This window comes from Sturnira hondurensis, unplaced genomic scaffold (genome assembly GCF_014824575.4).
Source record: "Sturnira hondurensis isolate 20B ecotype Veracruz unplaced genomic scaffold, ASM1482457v3 Scaffold0004474, whole genome shotgun sequence".
NCBI lineage: Eukaryota > Metazoa > Chordata > Mammalia > Chiroptera > Phyllostomidae > Sturnira > Sturnira hondurensis.
In genome coordinates this window covers 2,010,866-2,033,360 of record NW_028077105.1, presented here as the reverse complement: position 1 = coordinate 2,033,360, position 22,495 = coordinate 2,010,866, and the positions used below count along the sequence as shown (strand labels likewise).

Genomic DNA, 22,495 nt, shown 5'->3' with positions numbered 1-22,495 from the left:
GTGCTTAGTCAATCCCTAATGCTCACCAGTGCGTGATTTTTGTCTGGGTAATTATTGAAATAGAATTACGTAGTCAATGCCAGCCTGCTGATAGTAGGTTGTCAAAAAGAAAATTGGTACCTGTGTGTCCTGTACCCCGTGATCCAATGGAATATTTAAAATCTATGTGCAGCCAAAAATAAAATGCCTGATAAGGTCTAGGACATCTGTGCATTAGGAAACGGGAGGCAAATTCAATCAAATAATACATTTTAAAAGAATAAATATGCCTGGGGCTCTGGGAGGGGTGTGTCCTGCTTCATCTGGAGGTGGGGGCTCAATGGAGGGGGCAGCGCTTTAGAAAAGGCTGATGCTATGGGCAAGAAGTTAATTAACAGGTTAGGAGTAAGAGAAGTTTCTTTTAATATCTGTAGTACATTGAAAAATGGATTTAAAAGTGTGGAGTGGACAGTGTGTTGAAGCCAGACACCAAGGAAATATGGCCACTCTGGGACCTGCAGAGCAACATTGGTGAAATACAGGCCCCAGCTCATGGTTTTGCTGTGGGAAGGTCTGAACTTTTGAGAGCAAGAGAAATATTGCTGCTGACTTGAGGTTACAAACGAAAGGAAAGGCACGCAGAGCTGTAAAGTACAGGGGCAGGGAGAGGCGCCCTTGTTGGAGAGGTTAGAGAAATGAATGAGAACTGGACCCCCAGTAAAAGCAAAGAGAGGAAACAGTGTCTCTACCAAGCTTAGTAAAGTGATTTGGGGACTCGGGGAGGGAAGGAGAGGAGAGAGAGGAAATCTAACTGAGAAAGAACAGGCTTGGGTGTTTCCACATGCGGGTGATTACTGTGTCCCTAGGGGTCGATATTCTTGACCAGGTCATTGCTTTGCACAGCCTGGGACCCTTGAGGATTCTAACGAAATTTGCGTCTGTGGCATCACAAGGACTATGAGGGAAAGAACACTGATGTATTCCTCGAATCTGGCAAACGGAACATGATTTTTGGAAGTCCCATTTTCTTTAGCCTGGGAATAGTATGGAGACCAAAGCCAGACTGAAAGGGTTTAGACTATGGTAGAACAAGAGATTTTTGTTTGATTTCCAACAGCACTTAATCCAATTTAATTCAACTATCAGCAGTATAGGAAGTATGTTTTAACTTTTCCCCCCTTTTTATAAGAATTTCAATTTTTACTAGCTAGTTTTCAGGCTACATAATATCATGTTCTATTCTACATAGATAAATTATATACTTAACTTTGAAAAATGTACATCAACCCATAAAGCGAACCACATATTTCATCGTGATATGGCAAGAGTGGGTATACGTATTTTGTCACTCAGGTATTTTTCTCAGACTTTCCCATCTGCAGCCATTCATTTGGAGTGGCGAGAGGTGACCCCTGCTTTGCTTCCCCCTGCAGACATCAGGTATGAGAGCATGATCAACGCCATGCTGAAGGACCTCTTCGAGCTGCTGGTCGCCTGTGTGGCCAAGCCCACGGAAACCATCTCCAGAGTGGGCTGCTCCTGCATCAGGTGAGACTCCTGGTTCTCTATGAAACTGGAGTTGTTATTACAACATCCCAGGGAGCTAAAGTATCTTTTGTGAAAATGACTATGAGCTTACATCTTCATTTCAGTGTGCGGTTGCCAATATCCACCTATTGTGTGGCTATTATACACTGCACTCTGCAGCACCGAGAGAGAGAGAAGCCAAGGTCCCTTCCCTCAGGGATCAGCCTATTCTAAAGCACATAACAGGGGCAGTCATGTGAAAAGTCACAACAGCTTGGAGGAACTGTGAATGCCAGGAAAGGACCGGAGGGGAGTAGGGTAGTCACCAGGGCTTTTTGGAGTAATGACACTCGATCAGATCTCCCAAGGTAAGCGTTTTGATTAGCAGAGATTTTGCAAGCAGGAGAATAGCATAAGTACATGGAGATGAGAATTACAAGTGCCAGAGGCGGGGTTTATGGTTTGTTATTTGTAGAGGAGTTGTAGACAATGGGGCTAGAACAGAAAAATGGATACAGAATATAGTCTTACATGCAAGCCTAACCACTGACCTGCTGACATTTTTACATGAAAATGGGTTCAGAAGTAGTAGAATGACAGTGAAAAACCAGATGGCCCAGAGGCAAGAGTGATGAGAGAGAGACAGCAAAACTTGTAAGGAAACTGTGGAATAAATGTAGGTACGTGCCTGTAAGGTCTAAAGTTGCGCAGTAAAATGTATGGCTTTCAGACCTCTAGTTTCGTTTGGCAGGTACGTCCTCGTGACAGCGGGCCCTGTGTTCACAGAAGAGATGTGGAGGCTGGCCTGCTGCGCCCTGCAGGACGCGTTCTCCGCCACGCTCAAGCCGGTGAAGGTAAAGTGCTCAGCCAGTGCCCAAGCAGGGTCCAGTTCTTTTTGGCGCCTCGGTGCCCCCGCAGGTTGGCTACCTGGACTCCTCCTAGCAGACAGTGTCACCTGAAATCTTGCAGAGGGAGAGAAAGCAGTAGTGGGGTCAGTACTTTTGTCCCAGACACAGTGACATTGTCAGACTCGAGACAGAGCTGGGAGCCATGAACCCACACACACCCAGTGAACGACTGCTGTTTCTCCCCAGGATCTGCTCGGCTGCTTCCACAGCGGGACCGAGAGCTTCAGTGGGGAAGGCTGCCAGGTGAGGGTGGCGGCCCCCTCCTCCTCCCCCAGTGCTGAGGCCGAGTACTGGCGCATCCGAGCCATGGCTCAGCAGGTAAGGGCTTTGATCCCAGGGGCTCTAGAAGCTTGACATGCTGCTGGGAGTCCCTCCTGAAGGCCTCTGTCACCAGGCTTTCATTCCTGTAGGGGCCTATACCTCCTGCCTTCAACCTCTGCCAGTACCCTTCTTCACCAGAAATGACTTGAGCCCAATCAGCAGCATCATGGTCCTTCCCACCATCACTTGTTTGTCGCATCCTCTAGAGCCCGGATCAAATCGAGTCCTCTTTCCACTTGGCCATGCACTTCATACGAAGCTCGGTTTGCTTGGGCTGTTTATAAGTATTTGCTTAAATATTATTGTTACTGCTAGACTATGAATGTCTAAGGATGGCACACTTATTTGATATTTTTCTCTTTTCACAGTCAGAGTGCATAGCTTAACATTGACAAGTGTCTTAATAGACCTGAGTTGATTGTAGCTGATCAGTAAAATGAAAAGGTACTTACAGGTTCACCATGTCCTTTTTCTTCTGGCACATGTCAGAAGCTACATAACATGCCTGCAATATAATAGGAATATTACCATCATTCCTAGCGAAGGGAAAGGATGGTCCTCCTCTACAAAGAAGCTGTTACCTGAGCCCTGGCTGGCGTAGCTCAGTGGATTGAGCGCGGGCCTGTGAACCAGACGATCGCGGTTCGATTCCCAGTCAGGGCACATGCCTGGGTTGCAGGCTGGTTCCTTGCAGGCTAACTACCAGCAGGGGACGCACGAAAGGCAACCATACATTGATGTTTCTCTCCCTCTCTCCTTCCCCTCTAAAGATAAATAAATAAATAAATTAAAAAAAAAAAAGAAGCTGTTACCTGGCTAGATAAAGAGCATCCCCATGAGCATGCAGCAGCCTTTCAACCACATCCCACCACCCAGGGGAAATGAGGAAATGCCAGTGGACTCCCATTTTGAAACAGATCGTTAATGGGGAAGAACAGCACAGACCACTCATTGAGTGTTCCACTTCCTAATGTCTCTTTCTTCCTATAAGCCAGGATTCAATAGTCTACAAAATTTGGAAAGAAAAAGTTCCTTAAAAATACTCCTATTTTCAAAGGGAAGTAGTGGAAGGTAGGTTAAATCACGTACAACAAAATCTCCCGGGTCACAACCCAGGAAGTGGTTACTCTTCGCCACTTCTCCTGTCAGGACTAGCGATACAGCCCATCTATTCTCCAGACAGCGGGCGAAGTCCTGATTAACTTTTATTTTTGTATGTCACAATCAGAGAATTTCTTTTACAAACATAGCACCTCTTTATTTACTTTTAATTAATATTAAACATCAGTGCCTGCTGTTGGGAGTGTAATGCATTATCACATCCTAGAAGTTAAGGGTATTGTTAATGCCAGCAGCCAACATTTATGGAATATTTGCTCTTCTATTCTAATGCTCTGCGTACATAATACATAAATCATTCATTTAATTCTTTCAACAAATATACAAGGTAGGAAACCATTATCAACCTCACTTCTGTAGGTGGGAAAATGAGTAGAGAGAGTAAGCAACTTGCTCGGCCACCCAGCTAATCTCCGAGTCAGGTGGGGGGTGGCGGAGCCCTGAACTGTACCTCTGTGTAAACACCTTACAGGTGTTTATGCTGGACACCCAGTGCTCACCAAAGACTCCAAACAACTTCGATCATGCTCAGTCCTGTCAGCTCATCATTGAACTGCCTCCTGATGAAAAGCCAAACGGACACACCAAGAAAAGGTAAGAGCGAAGCATCCACCTGTAAGGTGTTCACAAATAGGAAAGTCCACTTATTTCCAGTTATTGCTCATTGTAGTCCAAGCTTTCCCTAAGAGTACCGAAATTTGCAATGTCATTTAGCAAAGGTTTTCATAAGAAATCGTTAGCCCGTTAACCATATTTCCCACATTTCAGATGTATTCGTTTGTAGGGCTGCCCCAGAAAAGTACCCCAGACTGGGCGGCTTGAACAGAAATTTATTTTCTCCCAGTTCTGGGGGCTGGAAGTAGAGAGTGAGGCATGGCCAGGGTTGGTTTCTTCTGGGTTTGTAGATGGGCGTTTCCTCCCTGCGCCGTCACGGGGTCTTCCCTCCGTGCCTGTCCGTGTCCTCACCTCCTCTTTTACAAGAACACCAGTCATATCGGAGTAGGGCCCACCCTAAAGACCTCTTCTTAATCTAATTATTTCTTTAGAGACCTTTCTCCAGAGGTCATCACATTTTGAGGCACTGCGGGTTAGGAGTGCAACTCAGCGTGTCCATGGCATCATACACATGGTATTTTGTGATTCATATTGTATCAGTGAGAAATACATGAAGTTCTCATGAGCAAAGTAGCTGTCAGGAGACAAAAGGACATCTGTGCCCTGCCATGAGAAACCTGTCCTCCTCCAGCACAGGAGACCTCAGGGATCTGGCAGGTTCGGCACCGTGGCAAGCAGCACAACAAAACAAGGCATAGGTTTTTTGTTTCGTTTTGCTGGTGGAGGGTCTTACCTTCAATTGTTAAAGATCACAGCATCTGTGAAGTGCAGTAAAATGAGATGGGCCTGCACTGTCATCCTGCCTAAGAACTCCCAGTCTTGAAGGTGAAGGCCGCGACTGAAGTTTTCCATGTTCAAACTTCCAACAAATGACTCGTAATGATGATAGTGATTTGAGCACAATATGTGAAGTCTAGTGACTAGATATGGCCACTCCCGTGTGTCTCTGAGGAACATTCAGAGAGGCTGAGCCCTTTGTCCAGGGGCACACAGCTGGGAAGTGGTGGAGCCAGAATCAAAACTATTTCTGCATTAGGGAGAGTGTGTGGTTTTTTCCAAAAGTCAGAATAAATGAAAACTAAAATAACTATGAACCCATCACCCGCCTTCAGAAATAGAACTTTACCAACATCACACGTGCCCCTCCCCATTCTGTGCCCTGTGAGCCCGTCTCCTGCCAATCACTCACTTTTGTCGGCGTATCATTTTTCTCTGTTTTGAGTACCAAATGTTGTATGTTCCTTTTCATATCTTTGAAGCAATGGTCTAGTTTAGACTTTCAGTTTTTTTCCTACCTGTTTTATTTCTAGCTCCCTTCCACCCAATCATTCTTGCTGAAAATATTTTTTGAGGTAAAAGTGGGGGAAAAGAGCAATAGACTGAATATACCGAATGAATATTACAAGTAAAACAGGAAAATAGTCTAATATTTCTATGCTTTTGGCTTACAAGTTTTCAGACATTACAATTTAAAATTTATCAACATGATTCATCAGTTTACTTGCTATTTTTAACAGAGGCCATTGTGCCTAAAGCATTCGCAAGCATTCTTTGAGCATTTTACGTTCTTGGATTTGATGCAGGTGAAGTAGATCAGTGAGACCTTAGAAAAGTTTGTGTGTGCTAGTCAGCTGTGTCCTCAAGGTCCATATGGAAATCACCCATGGATTAAAAAACATGTCTAAATGAAATCCAGATTACAACTCTTAAAGAGAAATCTGGGTTTTGTTTTTAAATCAGTTTGACACTGATAACCTTAGGCTCTACACAATTCACATCATCTTAATGGAGCTGTAGGTTGTACCATTGACCCTGAACAATGTGGGTTAGCGGTGCCAACCTCCCACACAGTCAAAAATCCACATTTGACTCCCTCAAAATCAAACTACTTGTAGCTTACTCTTGACCAGGAGCCTTACTGATAATACGAATAGTTGATTAACACATGTTTTGTATGAGTAGTCTTACTATAAAGTAAGCTAAAAAGGAAATATTGGGAAAATCATCATAGAGGGAATACATTTACCATATTTATCAAAAAGAAACCCATGTGCACCCCAACCCATTATGTCATAAGTCAGCCACTCCGCGTGCAGCTCATCCTCGGGTATCCAGTCTGGGCCCTCACTGCCCTTTGCATCAGAAGCAGAGCGGGAAGGCGTGAGCTGCAACACTTCGCAGTCCCCTTTGTAAAGGGCGGGCTGAGAACAAGGTTGAAACACTTGGGAGCCACACACTGAAAAATGACCTATTGATTTTTGTTTGCTTCAGATCCTTTTTAAGAGTTACATGTCTGTATGCAGTTGTTTTACTTTTTGGGCATTTTTCTGAAATTTCAGTCTCTTCACCATTGCTTCTTCGTCCAATGTTTTCTTATTACTGCATCATTTAGCGTGAACCTAAAGGAAGGGGATTTCCTGTCCCTTTTCACACACACAGTTGGCTGTTTTACATCCTAAACCATCAGAGGGAGTATCCTGGTTGATAGAGATGTTCCATTATTCAAACGTGGCCTGGCATCAGACCTCTTTTTAAATATCTGCTGGCAAAGGGCTTTCCATTTCTCAGGGACAGTACCAGAAAATATCCTGGGGGCCCTGGTGGTTACTCCTTCAGAAGACTGAGTGAACTCACCTCTCTGGCTGTGCTTCCTACACCAGGGGTCCGGGCTGCCAGGGCAGTGGGGATGGTGGTGACATGTCAGAGCCATTTCTCAGGGAGGGACAGCATTCCTTCCAGGCGGCGGTCTGTCCAGGCCCCTGCACAGACAGACAACCAGTGTTGTTTTCATTTGAGACGTAGCACGACTCTCACCAGACTTTCTCCCAGGCCCACAAGGACTTTCCAGTACAGTGAGGAAGACGGACACAGGAATAGGGGGACTTGCCTTCTAGTTAGGCTTCTACAGTCGTGCACACGAAGCCCTGGACCAGCCTAATACCTTTGAGAGCCCTCTGCTTCATAAGAATGCACACTCAGGGCCCCTGATCCCTGAACTAACTTACCAAACATGACTTACATAGGAGCCGAGGAGTGGGGAGGGAGAGCTAGTGTTTAACGGGAATAGAAGCTCTGATTGGGGCAGTAAGTACGAGAAATAAAGAGCGGCAACAGTTAACCAACAATGGTGTATGTGCCACTGAATTGTACTTTTTAATTTGGTTAAAATAGTAACTTTCTCACGTATGTCTTACACAAAAAATAATAAAGTTCCTTCAGTGGTACATTGGAAAGGCTCCTGGGTTGTGAAGGACAGTCTGCTGCTTTCTTATTCCATCTGTGCTGAGCGCACTGTTTTCCCCCAGGGAACTGCTGCGTGAGGAGCAAGATGAGCCTGCAAATGTAGGGAAGGGTTTTTGCACTTTTCTGCTGGTTAAAAAAAGAACTTTTTCAGGGAAGTCTGTGACATGATAGAGTGATACTACCCCTTTGTGTCTCTTTTCCAATCTCAACTGGTCAGACATTTATAACCCAACAGAGCCTCCTCTACTCAACACGCAAGGATGCCGGAGACAGCCACAGTCGGTACCTTTGAAAGGGGTTGGGTTGGAACAATTAGAGGAGGCAGAACACGGGGATAGAGAGGGACAGCCCTGCAGACCCGGCTGCTGGTGCAGCTGAGCCCACTGCCCCAGCAAACACATTGACAGAGATAGGGTGCGGCTCCCTTCCCCACTGTGGTGCTCGCAGCTCCAGAGAGACCAGTAGCCACAAAGAAGACACACCTAGGACCTCCTGGCCATAGCACAGCAGCACCACTAGCCACAAGGAAACAGAATCCAAATGAGCTTGAGAACTCACTACTCTCCCCTAGCCTGCCTCCTCCCTCATCACAGTGGTACCCAGAGACCCCGGCGACTTGAGCATGGTGAGGGTCCCCATCACCCTGGTCACACAGATGATGGCTCCCACAATGGCCTTGGAACCTGCTGACTCATTAAAATCAACAAGTACCTAAACAAGAAAGATGTTCACTACTTCAAATGCACCTACAGAGGAACAAGCCAGATCACACAAGTAGCCCAAAAAGAATATACCAAGTTTCCAGGGACCAAAGTCATGGAAGAATGTGACCTAAATGACAGAGAATTTAAAATAGCCGTCAGTTCAGTGAGCTCAGGAGTAAAATTAATGGAGAGACAGAGTATTTTACCAAAGAAATCGACACTCTGAAAAAGAAACAAATGCTGGAGCTGAAGAACCCAATAAATGAGATGAAGAATGTGACCATGTGGAAGAGAATTAACAAGTTCAAAGACAAAAATCTAGAAATGATTCAGGAGGAAAGTAGGGGTTTTTTTAAGAATGAAAGGACTGTATGAGAACCACCTGACCATGTTAGAAGGGAAACATAAGGATAACAAGTGTCCTAGAATTAGAGGAGAGGACAGATAGCCTATTTAAAGTACATACAAGAGCAATAAGCTAACAAGCCCCTTTAGAAAAAGATAGTTTCTAAAGCAAAAGGACCTTCTCTAAAACATATTTATTTTTAGAAAGAGAGGGGAAAAGAGAGAAACATCAATGTGTTGCTGCCTCACATGCACCCCTACCAGGGACCTGGCTGGCAGCCTAGGCTTGTACCCTGACTGGGAATCAAACCAGCAGCCCTTTGGTTCACGGGTGGGCACTCAAGCCACTGAGCCACACCAGCCAGGGCTCTAAGACATATTTTATATTAAAACTGTCAAAAGTCAGTGATAAAGAGAATTCCCAAGGCAGCCAGGAATAAAAACACAGTAACCTACAAAGGGAATCCACCAGGCTATCATGTGATTTCTCAGCAGAAACTCTATGGGTAAGGAGAGAATGAGTGATATATTCAAAATGTTGAAAGACAGAAACTACCAGCCAAGAATGCTCTATCCAGCAAAGTTATCCTTCAGGTACGATGAGAAAGAAAGGCTTTCCCAGACCAACGATAGCTGAGGGGACTGGGCACCACAGGGCCTACCTTACAAGCAATGCTGGGAGGGGCTCTTCTACCTGAAACAGAAAAACAGCAGCAAGAAAACTTTGAGTAGGTGACAGAAGGAGAAACCTGCCCCTCTACTTCACATGGGGTGTTAAACGCTTAATTATAATACAAAAGTTAAAGAGGAGAAAGCATAAAAAACTACAAAACTACAGTTCCTTCAGTTTGGTGGTGAGGGCACAACATAGAAAGGCATAGTTTGCCTTGGCTGGTGTAGCTCAGTGGGTTGAGCGCGGGTCTGTGAACCAAGCAACTGTGGTTCGATTCCCAGTCAGGGCACATGACTGGGTTGCAGGCCAGTTCTTAGCAGGGGTTGCACGAGAGGCAACCATACATTGTTATTTCTCTCCCTCTCTCCTTCCCTTCCCCTCTGAAGATAAATAAATTTTTTTAAAAGGCATAGTTTGTGACACCAAAAACATACAAGGGGAGGAGTGCAAGGAGGGAACGTGTAGAGGCAAATGAAGGGAACATGCTGTGAGAAGGAATATACCTATGGTATATTTTATACAAACTTCATGATAATCACAGAACTAAGATATAAAACAGTTTAAAAAACCAGAAAGTCAGTGTAGAAAATAGAACTACAATAGCAGACAGAGACACAAAAGGAAAACCATGGAGATACAGAGCAATCAAAAAACACAAGATAAAATGGCAGCAGTAAGTCCTGATATATTAATAATTGCCCTAAATGTAAGTGGACTGAATTCACCAATCAAAAGGCATAGAGTAGTGGGATGGTCTATAAAACAAGACCCAACTATTGGGTTGTCCAAAAAGTCCGTTTAGTTTTTCCATAAAATAAAAGACACTTTTTTTTTATTTTTACCTACAACTTCACTGATTTGCATATTTGAGTATGTCGGCTATCTCCCACTATTGGCCTTAGTAGATAGAGGCCAGGGGTGCTGCTTAACATCTTCTGATGCATAAGGCAACCTCACAGCAAAGAATTATTTGGCCAAAACGTCAATAGTACCAAGAAACTTTGCAAACCACTTCTAACACGTTCAATCAATCACAGCACCTTCTTTATGTACTGCACAAATCTTTCTGCATTTCAATTGTGTTTTTACCTTTCTCGAAATAATAAAGCATAATATGCCACAAATGTTGCATATCTCCTTCCAATCTTCAATATTAAAATGGCTGCACAAAAAATTCACCAATTTGGGTGTTTTTTTTAATCCTATCACAATACAATCTAACTAAATTCTTTCAAATGAAGTTAAAGACAACTAAGCACTACTAGAACCATCACATGGGAAAAGCGTAAGGGACTCTTTGGCCAACCCAATAGTAGGAGACTTCAACATACCAGTGGATAGATCATCGGATAGCAGATTTTAAAAGGATGAAATAATCTCTAGCATCTTTTCAGACCAGGGTATGAAACTTGAAGTCAAGTACAATAAGAAAGCTGGAAAAAATCACAAGTATTTGGATATTAAACAACATGCTACTGAACAACTCTTGGATCAGTGAAGAAATAAAAGATACATAGAGACAAATGAAAATGCAACATATCGACATCCCTGGGATGCAGCCAAAGTGGTACTAAGAAGGAAGTTTATAGCAATGCGGGACTGTGTCCAGAAACAAGAAAATTCTCCAACAATCTACTTTAAAAAGTAGAAAAAGAATAAAGCAAACCCAACATCTGTAGAAGAAAGGAAATAATATCTGTACAAATAAATGAGAGACTAAAAACAATAGAAAACATTAATGAACTAAGAGCTGGTTTTTGAAAAGATACACAAAATTGACAAGCCTTTAGCTAGACTCATGAGGGAAGAATGAAGACTTAAAATCAGCAAAGAAGAGAAGTTACAGCAATGTATCAAAAATATGAAGACTCATAAAAGAATACTATGAGAGGCTATATGCCACCAAGTTGGATAACCTAGAAAAAATGAATAAATTGTTAGAATCATACAGCCTTCCTAGAGTGAGTCATGGAAAAATCTGAATAAACCACTCACTGGTAAGGAAACAAACAGTAATCAGAATCTCCAAACAAACCAAAGTCTAGGACCAGATGGCTTCACTGGCGAATTCTACCCAACTTTCAAGGAAGATTTAATACATATTCTTCCCAATCTCTTCCAAAAAATTAAAGAGGCGGGAATGCTTCCTACCTCATTTTATGAGGCCAGCATTACCCTGATACCAAAACCAGGTAGGAATGCATCAAAAAAAATATATGCCACTATATCTGATGAACATAGATGTAAAAATTCTTAACAAAAATACTAGCAAATCAAATACAACAATGTGCTAAGTGGATCATAGACCACCATCAAGCAGGATTCATTTCGAGGATGTGCAAGAATGGGGAAAACATCCGCAAATCAATGCAACACACCACATTAGCAGAATGAAGGGGGAAAACCTCTGTCCAATAGATTTACAAAAAATATTTCACATGATACAACATCCATTTATACAAACTCTCAATAAAATGGGTATAGAAGGGAAGTACCTCAACATAGTCAAGTCCGTATATAACAAATCCACAGCTAACATCTTACTCAGTGGTGCAAGACTAAAAGCTTTTGCTCTGAGAACAGGGAGAAGACAAGGATGCCCACTCCCGCCACTCTATTCAACATAGAGCTGGAAGTCCTAGCCACAGCAATCGGGCGAGTAAAAGAAATAAAAGGCACCTTAATTAGAAAGAAAAAAATAAAACTGTCACTATTTGCAGACAACATGATTTTATATACAGAAAACCTTAAGGACTCCATCAAAAAAACTTAAAAAATAATAAACAAGTGCAGTGAAATTGCAGTATACAAAGTCAATATTCAGAGAACTGTTGTGTCTTTATGTACTAATAAAGAACTATCAGAAAGAAATGAAATTAACAACCCCATTTATAATAGCAATGAAAAGAATACAATACCTAGGAATAAACTTAGCAAAGAAAATAAAAGACCCACACTGAAAATTGTAAGATACTGTTGAAAAACACTGAAGACCCAAAGAAATAGAAAGAGATTTTATGTTCTTGGGTTGGAGGAATAAACATGTTCACATTATCTAAAGCAATCTGTAGATTCAGTGCAACCCCTATTAGAATGCCAGTGGTATTTTTCACAGAACAAAAATGTTTGGCTCTCCTTCACGTCGCATGCTGGAAGCACCAAACTTCTATATACAGGGTCCGGCAAAAGTATCGCCTGCTTGAGTGTTGGGTAGCGTACGCGAATGTCTTGCACGAGACAGACCTCAGTTTGAACATTTCACCTAATATGTCATACGGTGTGCTTGAGTGTGATGTTGTTATGTTACAGAATTACATGCTTATGATTTTGTAATAAAGGATTTTGTAAGTTAAAAAAGGAGCATTACCCTGGCTGGTGTAGCTCAGTGGATTGAGTGCGGACCTGTGAACCAAGCAACTGCAGTTCGATTCCCAGTCGGGGCACATGCCTGGGTTGCAGGCCAGTCCCCAGCAGGGGACTTACGAGAGGGGACTTATATCAAATACATTGATATTTCTCTCCTCCCCTCCCTCTCTAAAGATAAATAAATAAAATCTTTTTAAAAAAAGGAGTATTATTTGTGCTGGACCCTGATGCATGCAGGGGTGTCCAACCTGCAGCCCAGGATGGCTATGAATGCAGCCTAACACAAAATCATAAATTTACTTCAAACATTATGAAATTCTTTTGTTGTTGTTTTCGTTAGTGTTTGTGTATTTAATGTGTGGCCCAGAAGCACCTAAAGATTGGACACCACTGCAACAGTTAATCCTGGTAAATGATTTTGGCCCTTAGAAAGCTAAACTTCAGCAAGATTGCTAAAAAACTTCCGGTTTAAGAAAAAATCCAGTTAAACTTAATAAGGGCTCAACAGAAATTGTTACTTTTGATTATATATGTTAATTTATTACTCATAACTATAACAGGAAATAAAATGTGTCTTCTCCCCAAATTGTGCCCATATAAATCAGTTGTCATAAAATTCTTCTTTTCCTAAGGCTTATAGATAATTGTTAATCAGTATTGTAATAATCTGTTTTAATTTTTAATAATTCTGTAATAATTTTTAAAGCTCCTAGACTTTAAAAAATGTCAAGAATTCCACTTATTATGATTTAAATGGTTGTTGTGCAATGCCCTTTGTAAGGAAGGCATTCAAATACAAGTAGTTCAGTTTGTAATTTTGTGTATGTCATTTTGAGTTTGTATAAATAACACTTTTAAAATATCTCATATGAGGCAGAAGGCTACTAATCAATCCCTTCCTTTTCATTTGAAGTGTTTCTTTCAGGGAAATTGTGGTGAGCTTACTGTCTCATCAAGTGTTGCTCCAGAACTTATACGATATCTTGCTGGAAGAGTTTGTCAAAGGCCCCTCTCCTGGAGAGGAGAAGAGCATCCAAGTGCCAGAAACCAAGCTGGCCGGCTTCCTCCGGTACATCTCCATGCAGAACCTGGCCGTCATTTTTGACCTGCTGCTGGACTCCTACAGGACAGCCAGAGAGTTTGACACCAGCCCTGGGTTGAAGTGCCTGCTGAAGAAAGTGTCCGGCATTGGAGGGGCCGCCAACCTGTACCGCCAGTCGGCAATGAGTTTCAACATCTACTTCCACGCGCTCGTCTGTGCTGTTCTCACCAATCAGGAAACCATCACGGCCGAGCAGGTGAAGAAAATCCTTTTCGAGGACGATGAGAGAAGCACAGATTCATCCCAGCAGTGTTCATCAGAAGACGAAGACATTTTTGAGGAGACTGCCCAGGTGAGCCCCCCGAGAGGCAAGGAGAAGAGGCAGTGGAGGGCTCGGATGCCGTCTTTAAGTGTCCAGCCCATCAGCAACGCAGACTGGGTGTGGCTGGTCAAGAGGCTTCACAAGCTGTGCATGGAGCTGTGCAATAACTACATCCAGATGCACTTGGACCTGGAAAACAGCATGGAGGAAGCGCCCATCTTCAAGAGCGACCCATTCTTTATCCTTCCCTCCTTCCAGTCCGAGTCATCCACCCCGTCCACTGGGGGGTTCTCGGGGAAAGATACACCTTCCGAGGATGACAGGAGCCAGACAAGGGATCACCTAGGCGAGTCCCTGAGCCTGCGGGCGGGCAGCGGGGAAACCCTGATGCTGCCCCCAAGCCCCAAGGTGGAGAAGAAGGACCCCAGCAGGAAGAAGGAGTGGTGGGAGAATGCGGGTAACAAAATCTACACCATGGCGGCTGACAAAACCATTTCGAAGCTGATGACGGAATACAAAAAGAGGAAACAGCAGCATAACCTGCCCACGTTCCCCAAAGAGGTCAAAGTGGAGAAGAAGGGAGAGCCCCTGGGTCCAAGAGGCCAAGGGTCCCCGCTGCTTCAGCGTCCCCAGCACCTGATAGACCAAGGGCAGATGCGGCACTCCTTCAGTGCAGGCCCCGAGCTGCTGAGACAGGAGAGGAGGCCCCGCTCGGGCTCCGCCGGGAGCTCCCTGAGTGTCTCCGTGAGAGACGCTGAAGCACAGATCCAGGTGGGTCCCGGGGGCGTCCCAAGTCAAAGGGTCGCCTGAGACTAAGGCGCGGTGCTGTCTGTATCAGTTTGTCAGTGGGGGCAGATGTTTTATTGTTAGGTAACTTCCGGAATTGTTTTCATGGGTTACAGTAGATACGGAGAAATAAGATGAAGCTAACTCATAAATGGTTGTGCTTTAACTGGCATGGAGCCCTGAGTTTACCACTTGCAGGTGCATTGAAGAAAATCCTCTCATTGTGAGGAGTTGTGAAAAGGGCAACGTGCATGGTATGAGATGGTTATACCAATGAGTTGTTTTCGTCTCAAGTTTTGCTCACCCATCCAGAGCTCATAAAAATTCTCATTCTCCAGAGGGCTCTGAGTATTCCTATTCCTTCCTATATTCAATATTTGGAATTCCATCATATATCAAAAATGAGCTTGAGAAGAAAACAGGGTTGGCACTGCTTTGTTCAGTTTAAGAACAGAGATGGGAAAAAACAAGTAGAGGGATCTGGAGTCAGAGCGGGCCCTTTAAGAGGCACCTGGTGTTTACCTTAAATCGTGGGCTCCTGCCCCAGGCATAACGAGTTAGACGATCTCGCACCCTCGGATTCCCTGAACCTGTACAGAAATGCATCCTTCGAATGAACACAAATTTAGAAATAGTCGGAGTTTCTTGCAAGTTGCATTAATTTCCTCTGAAGTATCTTGAGCATAGAACTCAGTTTCCTAATTCAGAATCCGCAAAAATCACGGACCAGAATTGCAGAAGTCCAGTCAAGCTATGATGTGATTATTCTCTAACAGATTGACCTTCCTGACAAATAGCATATCTTAATATTTGTTTTTCATGTCTTGGAGATTTGTTCATGATTTTAAAAGTTATAAACTAAAGTAGGCTATTTCAAGTTTTCTAGCATTACTATAGTGGCTGCTGATTAGAAATGTTGTATGTCTTATGGAAATCTCATGAAAAAGCAAGAGAGTTTTTAAAACTGAAGAGTAAATAAGAGTTTTGTAGTTTGTGAAAGCTGAAAATAAGGTAGTTGTCATGTTAGACAAGTCTCTGTAATATGAAATTAAAATGGCAGTTTATCAGTAAAGACTAATTTATTCCAAACTAAAAGCCTGAGAAAACTCATTTGTAAATTGGCAGGGCTTAGCCACACCTGAGTGTTCAAATGAACGCACTGGAGCAAGCTCACAATTCTCTTCGATCCCTTTCCTCAGGCGTGGACCAACATGGTGCTAACCGTCCTCAACCAGATTCAGGTCCTCCCGGACCCGACCTTCACGGCCCTCCAGCCTGCCGTGTTCCCGTGCATCAGCCAGCTCACCTGCCACGTGACTGACGTCAGAGTGCGCCAGGCTGTGAGAGAGTGGCTGGGCCGAGTGGGCCGCGTCTATGACATCATCGTGTAGATGACTGATGGCGAAGACATTCAGGAGCCAGGGTTAGACCATGCCTAGCATCTTCCCCACCACCAGCCCCACAGAAACCAGTGTCTCGGAGAACAGCCAGCTGCTCCCTACCTAGTCAGCATTAGGGGCCATTCTGGACACTAAAGGCTGCATCCAGATGACACAAAGTATACCCCGATTTTGCGCATTATTTCAGAAGAGTCTCCCTCCATTCCTTGGCACATTTCTAAATCTTGAAGTTTATTTTCCAGTGCTTTTACTCGCATTGATCCTTTTTTTTAATGCAGTTGCTAAGGAAATATCTGCTGGTAAGTCAAGCTGATGTATAAACAGTCAGACATCTAGTACCAATCATTATTCATTAGAGAAAAATTTATATCATGATTGTGCATTTGGTGGGGAAGAAAAGAGCTAGAGAGACAGGTTCTTGGATGTCATAATCAAGGAAAGGGTAACTTTCTCTGTAAAATATTCCAGAACCTTTAAAAATTGCCCTAAGTTGTAAAGATTTTCTGGTTGGCACTCATGAGCTTCCTTGTTTAAGGTACTGTTGTGCCTTTGTTTCCCTATTTGTAATGGAAGAAAATTCTTTCCTAGCAGAATGTCCAGTCCACGTCATAGCAGCCTTTGACACACGGTACCCACTGATATTTGCTGACACAGATGTTGCCAGGAGACAGAGGACTGACCTGGCAGACCCATTAATCTCTGCTTTTGCTTTCAAGGCAAAAAAGGAAAGGGAAAGAAAAATGGTGCCTTAGTCCCTTGTTTTACAGATATTTCTATGCTCCACAGTTATCTGAACATAAGGTTTAACATTGGGTTTTTAAGAAAACAAAACATTGAAATGCAACTCATTTGATAGCCACGCCCTCAGAGGAAAGGCAGTGAGTTCCCATTCAGTGAGCAGAATTCTCAGGGAAGGGGATTGGGAGTGTGGGGTAGGGAGACAGCTGGCTGGGGAGGGAAGGGGGATTACAGTGAAATCATTTTAATCTTCAAATAGTACACAACAACCATGTGAAAGGATGGTGTCTGTTACTCTAGTCTCGGAAGAAAGTTAAAAGAGGAGACACAGAATGAAGTTTAGGAAGTGAAGGTTTTGGGTTAAATTGTCTTTGCTCTCCAGGAAGTCTACTTACCCCATGTCTGAAGTCCGTTTATTCAGGCCAATATTTTAGGTGGATATTTCTTTTCTTAAATTTTGCTAGAAAAATTAATCTGGAACCTTTATTTTACTATGTACAGTATATTTAATATTTCTTAAATAATGATAATAATGATTAAAACTCCTCAGTCAAGTTCATTCATATATATTCTATCGTTAGTTGCTATGACAAACATTATAATTTCTCAGCCCCTAAAAATACATTCATAATTGAATAAGTCATCTCTTAAAAATAGAACAACCCTTTGATATTGAAGTAAGGATTTGAAATTGACAACTGTACTTAGCGCTGGTATTTGGAAACTTTGTCTTCCTGAAAAACCGGTGAACTTATCTGCAAGGTTAACAGGAAGACTGAGCTGATTCACTGAGGCAATCTGAAAGAAGGAACTTGATCTTTCAGTATGCCACCCAAATAAAGGTCACCACAGAATCCAGAAGACATTTTTTCAGTTCCACAAAACACTCTTTGCCTTCTGTTTCTACTCATTAGGTAATAATTTGAGTTTAGAAACAGATAAACTGTTTGATCATAACAAGCAATGAATCATTGGGATAGCAATGAGCTGTGTTTGTGCTTTTGAACTTTTATGTCTTGTAAGTCAGGCAGGTACTTTTTTTTTTTAACGAGCAATCCACCATAGGTGTTTGTTTTTGTTTCTATGACTTCTCTTAAGTGCAGTTCTCCTTTGTGAGCCTGTGAGTCCTACAAAATTTACTGGGGGAAAAAGCTTCTGTAGGGTATTAAATTGTAGTAATTACAGAATGCTTATATGTAGCAACTTTTTCATAAAGTATAAAAATTCAAAGGAAGCCAGGCTCAGTTTATGAATACCATGTCCCAGAGTATGTTTGCTAATTATGTAGAAATCAGAATTCATTTTCCCACTGATTCTCTGTTCTGGGGTCCCAGGCTAGTTAGTTTATGGAAAGAAGCGTGCCCCAGACTCTTCCCAAACCCTGCTCTGGCACTAACCTGACTGTGGGTACTGAAAGTAGAAAGACTAGAGAACACACATAGCTCTTTACCTATAGTTTTTATAAGAGGGTTTTTGTGCCTTCCCACCACCTTTCCTAGAGGCCCCCAACCCAGACTGGTCTTCAGCTCACCCAAGTTCCCAATGTACTCTTCACTCTGCATCCAGTCAGAGTTCAACCAGAAAATTAACTGTCGCAGCAGTACTTCCCAGAGGCATTTGCAGTCTTCAAAAAGAACACTGCTTAACACAAATAGTCTCCGATTATCAGGACTCCAGGTCACAGTGAAGTCCGTTGAACCCTCCCAGGGGTGGGGAGGAAAAAGAGAGAAGTAGGAACCCTGGCTAGAGAGAGGCAGACTGGCCAGTGAGTCCCTCACATTCCCCTAGTATCTGTTTCTGCCTTTCCCCAAAGGTCTCCGAAAGGCCAGGGTCAGGACAGCCTTTGTAGTTAAAACAGTTATTACCATACATTTACACATCTAAGCAGAATAAGAGTTTGCACATGGCCTTTGGCTGCTGGTATTGACTGTCAAAAGCCTGTTGCCCTAAGGTTGAGACCTACTCTCTTTTTGTAGTACTTTTGTAAAGTGCTTACCATGAACACCTGGAAAACTCAGAGTGTAAAAGAATCCCGGACTCGACAGCTCAGCCAAGGTCATCACATTCTCCAGCAGATTTCTCCCTGCCGTGAGGGCACAGGTTCAAGGGGGGCCGATAGCTCACCCCTCCTGAGCAGCCTGTAAAGATGCTCGGGCTGCCTCCTTGTGCCATCTTGTTCTCTCTCCCCTAAGACTGTTCTCTAGCCTTCTCCATCAGTACCAAACCAGGCACCTTTTACCATTTTTAGGCTATTTAATGGATGCTAACATACATAATGTTAAAATGTTTCCACCAGACACGACAAAATGGTAACATAATTCAAAAGTACCTTTAAATGGGAACTTCTTTATAACAGTATCCCAAGGCTTCATGTTCTTGTTTTAAAGAGAAGGCTTATACAGTCAGTTGAAAGAGTGATAGAGCCTCAACTGCATTACAGAATAGATGTCTTCGACTTCCCTCAAATTCATCACAATACTGCTTATGGAGGAAAGTTCTCTTAAAAAGGAGAATCACTCATGTCAGTCCCTTCCAACTAATCAGCCTTTGCTTGGAGCTGAAAACAATAGCAAAAAAGTCACAGACAGCCAGGAGGAGGTGGCGTTTGTTGAGTGCCACGTGCACGTAGGTCCTCACCTCCGCTATCATATGTTATTTTCACAGTCACCTGGTGAAACAGGTGCTGCTTTCTTCATTTCTTCAGATGAGGACAGAGACCCAGAGAGGTTAAGAAATTTGCCCAAGATAACCAGTAAATGGCAAAGTTGGTTGCAGAAGAGGTATTCCTGAATGCAAAGGCCACATTATCTCCACTATACCACACTGTAAATGTGAACACCAGAGTGTCTCAGGAATTACACGGTTAAAATGAGTTAAAAATACTTGATTGGTGTCCCAGCTCCATAATGTTATGGGGATTTTTCTAATAGGGTTAAAAAAAAAGGATAGTGTTTATATATAGAAAGATCAGATATAACAATATTTTGAGCATCCAAATATAAACAAAATCTAAATTTTAATCTTAAAGCAGGCCTTCAGTGGTAATTCAAAAAGCCTGCCAATTAGGCAGAAATGACGGAATAACATTGTGCGTGGCCAGCTGTTACGCGGGGAAAATGTGGCAGTTTGTGTCTGGAATGACCTGCACAAATTGGAAGCCTTTTCCAATTACCACTTAATCACTAAGAATCAAGTGCCCTGTAGCCAACAGTGCCTCTCTGTTTGCTTCCCTGGGAAGTATCTAGTACTAAATTTGTAGGTCAGCATCTCTAAGTTCAGGAATATGCAAAATAAATAACCATTTTCAAATGCATACTCTGGAGAGGAAGCCTTAGTTACACAAAATTGTTGAAAGATCCAGCTACTGAGGGCATCAGGTCAACATCCACAGTGACCATATGCCGTAACACCTAAATATCCCTGTGTACTTCGCAGACAAGGGAACAGGCAGAAGGAAAACCCAGAACTCAACACATGTTTGGGTGCCACTTAGTGGTCCCAGTGAGATTCAGCACGGCCTTTAAAAAGCCAGAGGCTGCTTTTAAGCATTTTTTACTGGAAATATAAGCTTGTTACTGGGCAAGATTCATGAAATTGGTAAAGAACTCATTTATATCTATGCTTCATAAAAAAAAACAACACTATGTTCCTCTCATTGATTAGTAGACCGATCTAGAAAACTGTTTGTGAGATTCTCTTCCCATGCTTGTATCATAATGTTTGTAGGAGATGTGGAAGTAACTGATCATTAAAATTGTGGACTAAAACACCTTATAGCTTTCCAAACCACAATGATAACTTCAGGAAAGACAGACCAAAAAAGAAAAAAAAAAATCAAGTCCTGGGATAGTCTAAGAGAAACTCAGTTGAGAGTAATGCTCGATGTTCTCACAAGCCGCGGCACCCCTTCTTGGCTGAAGAACAGCCACCGTGCAAAACAGTCCTCTCTTTGCGTCCTAATGCAAGGAGGCTCCTGGGAGGAGAGACTGGCTGACCGTCTTAGTGACCGAACTGCAGCTGGATGCTGGTGAATCCCTCCCAAGGTATGGTCCTTCTCACCTCTTCAACCACCAGAAATTGTTTGTACTGTCAGTTCCTCTCCTGAAGGTATACGTAGTGGTTGTCTAGAGTCTCCTGACTTCCCAATAGCAGTCCTCGGATGTTAACTCACATCAGAATCACCTGGCGTGCTGACTCCAATAAAACACAGATTGCTAGGCCCAGACTTTCCCACACAGTAGGTCTGGAAATCTGCATTCCTAAACGAGTTCCTAGGAGGTGACCATGCTGCTGCCCTGGGGACCACGCTTTGAGAACCACTGTCTTGAGAAAATGTCCAATTCTTACCTTTAAGATCAGCTTGACTCATCAAGAACTAGAGAAAAACTGAACTTAACCTTGGGCAGACAACTTGGGATTGGATTTCTCTACAGCATTCCTGCTCCATCTTCCCAGTTTCTGTGTTTATTACACCAACAATTGTTTTTTACAAGCTCGAGGACAATGAATGCGTGAGTTCTATGGAGCAGTGAGATCAGCGCAAGCTTTTCGTCTTTGTATTTAGAGACATTGACTCTGTGGATAACCATTTGTGTCCTGGTGGCCCTTCGACTTGTACTGAGGTGACTTTAAGTTCAAGTATGCAGTGTTTGTGTTTCCTCTGTTCTTACAGTTTTAATGAGATGTTTCCATGCGGACTCCATCGTAACCTTGGCTCCTGGCTTCCAGATGTTTTTGAGTAGTTGCTTGCTTGCCGGTAGTTTTATCTCTCTCATTAGTCACCAGAATGTCAGCACTTCAACATGACATTACACTGCTTGATGTACCTTCCTTTTCCTCTTCATTGTCTGGTGTAAACTAATATTTTAATTTCCTGTAGGCCTGCAAACAGTCTCCCAGATGGCTTCATGGAAATTTGCAAACATAACCACTCCCCTTTGAGCAGTAAATGTGCCTGTTTCAAAGACTTCCCAGTGGATGTGTCGGGTCTGTGCCCTCATCCACACAGGAGAGACCATGTTCATTTTCTCATCTTCTGAATGCCGGGAGAACCATGAAGGTGCATCGGCCTTGGGAATACAGTGAGGTCATGTTAACTCAAAGATGGCTGGGGCCTTGGTTTAGTTATTCACTCTCTAGTCAATTAATTAGCTTTGGAGACTCTTTTTACGTGAAAAAAAATAAGGAACATAGAAGGAATAATTCAAGAGAAAAAAATTAAGTACCTTAAAATCATCACCCACATGTAAACTATATTAATTACACATGATTCTTATTGATTTCATAAAGTTTCTCTAAATTCTTCTTAAATACCCTGACATCGTTTAAATTACTTTATTCTCTTGCATGAATAGAAAGTAATGACTCTATTTACTAAAATTAATGAGATCGGAAAGTATATCAAAGC

At 42.8% G+C, this 22,495-nt stretch overlaps 1 protein-coding gene across 3 annotated transcripts in view; it reads left to right on the top strand.

The window, feature by feature from the left end:
• The window catches only part of ARFGEF3 (ARFGEF family member 3), a 174,567-nt gene extending 152,298 nt beyond the window's left edge, over positions 1 to 22,269 (top strand). For all 3 annotated transcript variants that reach the window (XM_037045661.1, XM_037045659.1, XM_037045658.1), the window contains 6 exons: positions 1,413 to 1,527; positions 2,258 to 2,360; positions 2,601 to 2,732; positions 4,327 to 4,448; positions 13,714 to 14,935; positions 16,150 to 22,269. In XM_037045661.1, coding sequence (XP_036901556.1) covers positions 1,413 to 1,527; positions 2,258 to 2,360; positions 2,601 to 2,732; positions 4,327 to 4,448; positions 13,714 to 14,935; positions 16,150 to 16,341 — 1,886 coding nt within the window. In that variant the 3' untranslated portion in view covers positions 16,342 to 22,269. The remainder of the gene's footprint in view (positions 1 to 1,412; positions 1,528 to 2,257; positions 2,361 to 2,600; positions 2,733 to 4,326; positions 4,449 to 13,713; positions 14,936 to 16,149) is intronic.
• The last annotated feature ends 226 nt before the right edge of the window (positions 22,270 to 22,495 follow it).